General features: G+C 30.8%; 1 protein-coding gene across 1 annotated transcript in view; it reads left to right on the top strand.

The window, feature by feature from the left end:
- The first annotated feature begins 1,343 nt into the window (after positions 1 to 1,343).
- Positions 1,344 to 9,448, top strand: part of LOC136979006 (importin subunit alpha-3-like) — a 57,409-nt gene continuing 49,304 nt past the window's right edge. The window contains 1 exon segment of the mRNA XM_067274884.1: positions 1,344 to 1,629. Coding sequence (XP_067130985.1) covers positions 1,564 to 1,629 — 66 coding nt within the window. The 5' untranslated portion in view covers positions 1,344 to 1,563.

Below are 9,448 nucleotides of genomic sequence, written 5' to 3'. Positions count from 1 at the left end.
ATCCGGTTCCATGTAAAAGTGTTCAAGATTTGGAAGTGTCCAGGATATAGGGGTAACCAAATTGACCAATTTTGTAACTGTAAGTAACAGTAACTATAAATATGTACTAATAATAATACAAATTATAAGTATATACAGCAAATTGAGTGGAGTGTTAATGTTTTGTTTTCGGTTTCAAATTTAAAATTAGTGCAAAAACCTTAATTTTAATATTCTCTCTCTATATATTTTTAATCCAGTTTATTTCAAAATTATACTGTTGGAAAGAAAATGTGAAAAATATAATGTAACCTTTCAAATATGCTTTTATAAGTCTTTAATTACTGACCCTAAGTCACTCAAAATTTGGTTTTTAGGCATGTTTCGTAGAACATCTTTTAAGAAAAAATCTGATTTTACATAAAAATTCAGTATGGACCAGTTTGACGACTTCTTATTGTACTTTCTGATAATGGTGTAGGAAAAGACATATCTTCGTAATGAGAATGATGCAGATTTCAAAGATGCAAATTTGCACTGGGATGAGATTCAAACTCGGATTTCTCAAATTTGTACAATAAATTCTTGCCAAAGTATTCATTGCTTCAAAATTAATTTAGAATCAGTGGCGTAGCGTAGTGGGGGCTGCAGGGGCGGCCCGCCCCAGGCGGCAAAATTTAACAATAAATAATAATAATACTTAAATAAGGGGGCGGCAAAATTTTCCTCCGCCCCGGGCGGCTGACACCCACGCTACGCCACTGTTTCGTAAGCATCGAATCACATTCGTTGCTAAATAACATATCGTTATTTAGCAACGAAACCAATCGCACGTAAAGTAATGACGACCGTTTCGTAAATGCTCCGAAAGGGTAAACTAAATCGTTTTATGTATTTAATTCATTGATACGAATAAATTTTCAAGTCAGTGAAACGTAATCGTAATGGCAAATAGCACAAATAATCCGCCATATCATTATAAGGAAAGCATCGGCCATTGACGATTCCTCTCAATTGTACACGAATATTTTAGTAAATTTAATGGTTATTTATAAACAATTAAATTAATACACGAAATTGGCGAATAATCAGCCATTTTGTTTTATTTATTGGGATAAAGAGCATGCGCAATAAACCGGTACTCGGCGGCGAAATTTCGAAACGCACCCATTATAAAAAACAAATTTGGAACCGACGAAGTAAAATATTTTCGTATAGGCCTCACGATAAAAGATTAATAATCGAGATTCTTGTGGAGTAAATAAAAAATGGAGAAAATTTCACGGGGGTGGACATCGAGATGCGAACCTGCCGGAACTTATTATAAAAATACCATTGCGAACGACCAAAGAATATAACGGGCGATAAAATAATAATAAAAATTATTGCGATTTTAATAATTTAGAATATTTATTTAACGATTTGGCACTTTATTTTTCGGGCCAAACGATAACGTCATCTGTAGTCCGGACCGGCGTTTTGAAAGACGCGGAGTTAGCGAGTGGATTTGATTGCGTTTGGTGTGAATCAGTTTCGTCCAAATACGTTGAGAAAAAGGAAGAATCATCGTTGGTGTCGGTTAATATGGCGACGGAAGGTATACCTAAAACGAGATTACAACACTTCAAAAACAAAGGGAAAGATCCAGATGTGAGTTTTTAAACTTTCCTTTGTTCTTTGATTAGCTAAGCCTAATGCCATTACACGTTGAAGGCACGAGCGCCGTCGATGCTCCGGCTTCCACTATGTCGTTATAAGGCCCTACCAGGCCTCAATTCGGTAAACAAGACGTTATATAAGCCTCTCGGCCCCTTTTCGACGCCGTAATGTTGGGCGCAACATCTACACCTGACGCTTTTCGTAAACAAACTGCCCAATCGATCACTTCCAACTTCTTAACGTTATTTGCTTCCAGTTCTTATTACCGATGTCTCGATCGCCATTCTTACACGTTTTATCAATTAATGGACGTCGCTGCCGCCGTCCCACCACCTTCTGTAATGTATGTATTGGTGTCTTGTGCCTTCATGCTGGGTTGATGGGGATGGTGCTCGAGTAGACGTTGCTACGACAGATCTAACCATTCGGATTCGTGTATAGAGGGTGAGATGTGAACTTCGAATCAGGCATTTGCTGCCCTCTGGGATTGTGTACTACCACCCGTGTACCGGCAGAAAAGTCCGTGGAACTGTACCGGTACGCATGACCCGTGGCCGGATGCTGCCTTTTTATCGCCTGCCGGTATTCTGCTAACTCTCTGTGGTCTGCATACGATCGTGCGCTTTGTCACGAGCTCGTGTAGAGCTTTGGGTTCCTCCGACTTGGCTTTTCTGCTCTCTGGGTGTGGTTTATGGTGAGGTTCCGAGGTGTAATTGGACTGGTTCGTGTGTAAAAACTAAACTGATTTTACGAGCCGGTCAAATGGAGCTCGTAGTGTTTAATTTGTGGTACCGATGGCCGATTCGGCGTGGTGACCGACTATGATGCTCGAGTCCGACTCCTTTCTAACCGAGTGGCCGTCGCGTGGTTGAAATTCTAGATTGATTATATGTAATTCGATTTAAACTCGGATATCTCTGTTTAGTCGATTTTTACAGATTGTAAGCTTTGTGTTGTTACACTTTAACGATGTAAATTTGTATTGATATCTGTAATGCTAAAAGTTGAACTGCATTCGGTACGGGAATAAATTGCAATTAATGGTATTTGAAATTTTGTAATGGTTTCGTTCGGATTGAGAAAAAACAACCTTCGAGTACTTTTTGGTCTCGTTTTTTCTTTTTGATGGATACTTTTGGATCCTTTGACGAGCCTGCCTCGGGTCTGTCCGAGATTTTAAATTTTGCCGTTCTAAGTTGGTATATAGGCTTGAGCAATGACGTATCTTCTGAGACTTTTAAATGTAAAAAATTACGTAATGGTAAATTCTTTTATGATCGTGTATGATCTAACTTCTGGAATAAGAGATGATTTATGCTGTGACTCCATGTTTGTAAAGTACTATTTGTATAATATGTATTGTGAGCCTTAGTTGAGAGTTCTTATTTAGATTATTATAAAATGATCTCCAGGCATCAAAATTTTGCATTCTTTTTTGGCTTATTTACACTCCTTTATAAATAATTCTGTTCTTTAAAAGAACAGAAATTTATTTCTGTGGTTGTTAATGTTTCTTTCTGTGGCTGTTATTTCTGTTTATTTCTGTGGCTGTTAATGTGACACTTGTTCATTTAGTTGACACTTAATATTATTATATCAATTTGATGTCAATTTTAAACTTGTTTGTTTTAAAACTGAAGTGATGTTGTCAAATTGATGTTAAAGTATATTCTTTCTGGAGGAGTCAAACATGGCTACAGTTTCAATCTTTTTAGCAGTTGGGCTTGTAGAAGAGTATTATGTAAAGATATTTCATTCAGGTGTAAGTAAATTATTCCATTTGCCAATTGTGTAATTTTTTTACTTATTTGTGTGCTTATGCTGGATCAAAATGATTCAAAATTGTTTCTAAATGAATTTGGTGTCTTAAGCTTGGCAGCTTCTTTCAATACATGGAGAAAATTTATTACGCTGTTTACTCTTAGACAAGGAATTTAATTATCAAAACAATACTGTAATTTTAGGGCTTTTATAATAAGTAGGTGTTTTTATTAATTATATTTAATTTAAAGTTCTATGTATAGTGCATATAATTCTTATGATTGTAATATAAATTTTTTACTGTGCTGTTCATGTTGAATATATAGGTGAATATATCGGCTATTCATTTTCTGATTTACAATATCTTTGATATGTTGAACAATGTTTTACACTTATATTATATTCAAGCTTGATTGATTGTCTCTATTTTTAGATTGAATATATTTTTAGCTGAAGAATTGGCATTTTGATGGCTATGTATACCAACAGTTTTAAATTTGTGTTCATTAACTGATTCATCTTGACTCCTCACATATTACCAATAATACAAAGAAGTGTAATTTAAAAACTGTTTAATGATATTTGTTATTTGAAAGTCCAGTTACTAATATGCTCTTAGGATTAATTCAGTGACAATAACATATTTTTATTTTATGATCTCGAATTGAAGATTTTAGTCAAGTGAGAGGCATTTCTGAGAAAACTTTAATACTTATAATAGCAATAAATTAATTTATCTTTCTACTGTTATAAAATTATGAGGAATAAGTAATTAAAACTAAACTATTTCTGTCATCTGGTATGTAGTAATCTCTAATTAATTCTGATACTAGATATGTCCTCTTAGAGTTAATAGAAGTTTTAATTTTATATCTAACACTACAGTATTAAGTCTTGAAGTAACTCTTTATATGTAATTGCTTAAAATAATTTTTATTGTCTAATATTTTAAAATTATTTTTAGTTTATATTGAAGGTTAATTATTATAAAAATATTACTGTACAATATTCACAAATACTTAATAAACCTGAAATGCCATTTAAATATTTTGTAACTAAAAACTTTCTCTTTTATACTCTGTGAGAGAAACAGCAGTTATACTTAATCAAAGCATCTTTAACAATGGAAGAAGTAAGAAGTTGAAGGAACACAAATGTTTTTGACCTGGTTAATGGGACATCTTCAGATGTATCAGAGACTCATCTGCCCATGTCTAATACATCTGAAGATGTCCTGTTAACTGGGTCAAAAATCTTAGTGTTCCATCAATTTCATCCACTGTTAGCTATGCTTTGATTAATCAAGCAGATTAACCTTAGTGGCTAGTTCATTCTTATTAACAACAAATATTTCATGTTATAGTTTTGTGATAAATAGTAGTAAAAGTTATTGTGTTATTAATATTTAAGTAAATTGAACTTTATATATTTATATTGAAAGCAAGGCCATAAAATGTATCACCATTAGTCATAATAAACAAAACATAGACTAGAATAGTGTTTTCCAAAGTTTTACAGTTGGTGAATGGTAACTTTTAGTAATTCATCTTGCAGCTCACCTTGAATATATATATAAATATACTTTGTATTTATGATAATTTTCTTTGTAACTAGGATTTTACCAAGTTTATGATTGTTATATAATAGTACATATTTTACTTCTATAATAATAGATTGGAATGTTTTCAAGTAATGTCATTTTGTATTCTAATATTTAGATACGAAAAATGCTAATTGCATTTTTTGTTTTTTTTTATTTTCTACATTCTATTACTGGATTGTGGACTGCATTTTTGAGTAATGCTAAAGGATAAAAGTTTTTTTTTATTAGTCTTGTTTATGAAGTTATTTACATCTAATTTCAAACTCTAGTATTTTATCATCTTTTTTATTACTCTTCTTTCAATCACTACATATATAGAGCTTTGGTCTCCTTGGTTTTGTTCACTTAAATCAAAGCTATGGATTTGGTTTACAAAATTTCTAAGTTTTTTTCAATTTTAAATCATACTCCTTCATTAAAGCTTAATATGCATTATTAATGTTAAACCTGTGAAAATGGAATGTGAACAATTTTTATTGTCATCACAGGTATCATTAGGCTACTTTTTAGACTTAAATTTCTATTTAAATGTAAATTTATAGTTTAAATTTATTGATGTTGGAGTCAGTACATAATTTTTAGTGTATTCAACTCCACAGCTCTGCTTTAGATCCTGTCACTCTAGTTCTACCTCCTTTAACATTCATTTTTTTTACTCAGATTTTTTTTCAGTTTAGTAATCCTGTTATTTCTAATGGATTGCTGGTGTTCCTTCAGTTGTTTTTTTTTTCTGATAATTATTTTCTACCCTTGCTTTAGTTTTTGTATTTGTTTATCAGTATAATGTAATATGCTATTCAGTTTTTCAAATCTGGATTTCAATGCTTCTTTCCAAAGTGTTAATTTAATATCATTTAGAACTTTAAATTCTACTGTGTTTTTTTTTCTTTTTTGCCTCTTAAGTAGATTATTAGAATTTAATTCTTTCCTAAAAAATTTCTTACTCTTTCACTTTCTATCATGATATTATCTCTACATTAGTTAAAAATATTTTTCAAGATTATATCTTTTGTGTTATATAGCGGTTTGTTTACTTTTTATCCAAAAATGTTGTAGAGATTTAACGAAACTAGAAACTTGATTAGTTTAATATTTACAAATTTACACTAAATGATTTTTAGAATAAATATTCCTAAGTTATTCTCTGTTAAATATTTTTATATATTCTGCCTCTTTGTATAAGTAGTAGCATTGTTTTTTAATTTTTAACCTGTGTGTCTTAAGCTGACTCCACAGGTTAAGTATTTGCCAATTGCCAAATAATATGATTTCCACAAAATACTGACAAGAAGTTGGAGATGACAAATACAGTAGAGCATCGATTATCCGACTCAGTTGGGGACTGAGGTTGGTTGGATAACTGAAAAAACGGATAACCAAAAAGTATGAAAAAATACATTATTAGTATAGTGTTTTAGTATATTAGTATATCCTATGTAATAAGCATATTAGTATATCGCTATTAACCTATTTCGCATTGAATTTTCATCGATGTTAAGCCTAACAAAATTTTTAAAAAAATAATAGTTATCGTTAAATTATTTCTTTATTTTGCAAAAAATAAATACAGAAATAAATAAAAAATAGAAAATTAAACCTGGTTTAAATACTGGTTTCCCTTTCATGGTCGAGCCAGTGTTTCCAGCTAAAACACGCAAAAATTTAACAAAAATAATATTAAAGTAGCCAAGACATAGCCAAACATTGTAGCGCCACATCACTAGCAGACATTTGAATTTGTCGACTAGAATGCGGTCGGTTAACCGATGTGACGGTTGATCGGGGGTCGGATAATCGATGCTCTACTGTACGGAATGTTAGTCAGGAGTAAATCATACACTACTCAGTATTGGCCAAATGTTTGCTCTGCATTCAGTAAATACCAAATGTGTGGAGTTGTCTTTATTGCCATATATAATTGTCTGCATATTTAATCTAAAGTACCAGATATTTTTGACCTGATAGCTACGAATCTTCTGATGGATGACTCAATTCATAAATTGATAAATTACTGAAGACAATTTTGAGTCAGTGTACAAATTTATTTTTATTACAGCAAATATAATTAGCCAAAATTCAGCATTTCACTTTACTATGTTTTGAAAAATTATTAATTTATATATGTTAAATAAGAAACTCAACATCACCCTAACACCGAGCAGGTGAAATCAACACTAAATCTGGAACCTGTTACTGGTGTAAAATGTTTGTGAAGAAAGGTTTTCTCAGGATTTACACTGGTAACAGGTTCCGGATTTAGTGTTAATTTCTATATGATTTTTCACTTATCCTGTTTGTAATTTATTCTTATTTTTCATCAATATAGTAAGGGGTGGCAAATAAAATCTGATTTTTGAAATGGTCAATAAGCAAAAATGGTTGGAAACTTTTTATACCATTAAAGTTTTTTTGATTTTCTTTGTTTTATTGCTTTTTATTAGTTTTTAAAAATAATTTGATAAAAGATAAAATTCTGTCTTAATATTAATCTATGAAGTAAGGTTAATTTGTAATTTAACATGTCAAGTTTTGAGGTACTTGACATATTGTTTCATGTATTTTCCACCTTTTGGTGGCATACCACAAGGTTACATATTAATTAGTCTTTTTTTTCTCAGCTTATATACACATTATCCTTATTCAAATTCAGTTTCTCATTAATTCTTAGGCCAATTATATTAAAACTAAAAAGTCCCCATCAAGCATGATGAAATACTTTTGATGAGAAGAGTAGTGATTTCAAGAAATTCAAGTGTTGTTAATATTTATACAAATTAAATTGCTTATACTATCTGTTGTAATATAAAGAGCAACAAAAAATTTCATCCGAATTGGACAAAAAGTAGGATTTATAGAGAATTCACTTATACACACACAAACAGATTTAGGCCTTAAAAATAACATTAAAATCTGTTTTTATAAAATTACTGTTTACTCATAACATAATGTATAAAGTATTGTTTTTTAAAAGATTTCCTTGCTGTCTTCCTTTAGTAATACACACCTAAATGTATTGTTTTGATGATTGACATTGTGATGCTTTCTGCAGCCCTTGATAAAGCCATTTCGTAATTCCACATTAATAAAACAAAGATAGATTGTATGTTCTGTACATTAGTTAGATGAATGATAATATAACACACTTGTTGCTTTTGATTGGATAATAGAATGTCACATGTTCACTATGGAAAGATTTTTTAAAAATTTGTTATAGAAGTGACACAATAAAGCTATCTTTTTTTAAAATTTAAATTTTAAATTTAACAAAGTATGTTTAAAATACTCCATTTGCAAAAATATTTAAAAATACAACTTAAGGGAAATTTCCTAGTCGAGCATGAATGTCACGTTACCGATGTCACTGCAGTGTATGATCACTTATCAGAAATCGATAAAATGTTAATTTTATAGCTAAAATTATCACAAAATAAGCAGCCTGTATTTTCTGTCAGAACATAAAATGAATATAACCAAAATTTTATCTGGATTAGAGAAAAATTGCAGGTGTTATAGGGAATACACACACACACCACAGCTTTTATATTAGTAATATTAAACTATAATTTCTCTGTTAAAAACAATAATCTTTAAAAAATTGTAAATTTTCTAAAAATAAACGAGTTTTAAAAAACAACTCTTTTTTATCCGATTTCGAAATGAGCGAAGAACTGAGATGGACACCTTAAAAATTAACAAATATTTCTTACTTTATTGTTCATTATCCATACGTTATTATCCAAATTATCCAAATGCATTTCACAAAATCGTTTCCCTCTTCAGTGGATATTACACCTTTACAACACTGTTACATTTATATTCTATCAAAATATCCCAGCATGCATCTACAGATAAACCAGTATTCAAATTGATGACATTTGCATAACTTTTGATGCAATAATGTTCAACGATGCGTCTCGTTACGATATTTTCTATTTTATACAATATTTTAATATTATTTCTATTTATGATACAATTCTTATTTTTACAATGTTGATGCCACGGGGATTCGGTTCTTTTTAATCGAATTGCCGCTTCATGCTCTTTAATACGTTGTTCAAGCTGTCTTCCTGTTTCGCCGACATAGATTTTACCTTCTGGACATGTACATATTAGTTTGTAGACGACTCCCGCTATTTTCAAAGGGTCCCTTGAATGTCCTACCATTCCTCTATTCACCACATAAATACTTTTGCTTAATCTATTTTTCTGTTCACCCACTAAGTTGACAGAACAATTTTTAAAGTTATTTTTATATTTTTCAAAAAATTTTTTAATATATGGAATTTTAATGTATAGATTATTACTTTTCTCTTTCTTTACATTATATCTACTTATGGTATAACAATTGTACCACTTACGTATTACTTGTTGCGGATAATCGTTAAGCAAATATTTTTTAAACAGGTTTTCAGTTTCAAGTTCTATATGCTTCTGCAATGTTGTTCT

Source organism: Centruroides vittatus, unplaced genomic scaffold (assembly GCF_030686945.1).
Source record: "Centruroides vittatus isolate TY-2023 unplaced genomic scaffold, ASM3068694v2 contig_566, whole genome shotgun sequence".
Lineage (NCBI taxonomy): Eukaryota > Metazoa > Arthropoda > Arachnida > Scorpiones > Buthidae > Centruroides > Centruroides vittatus.
This window is presented reverse-complemented; position numbering and strand designations above follow the sequence as displayed.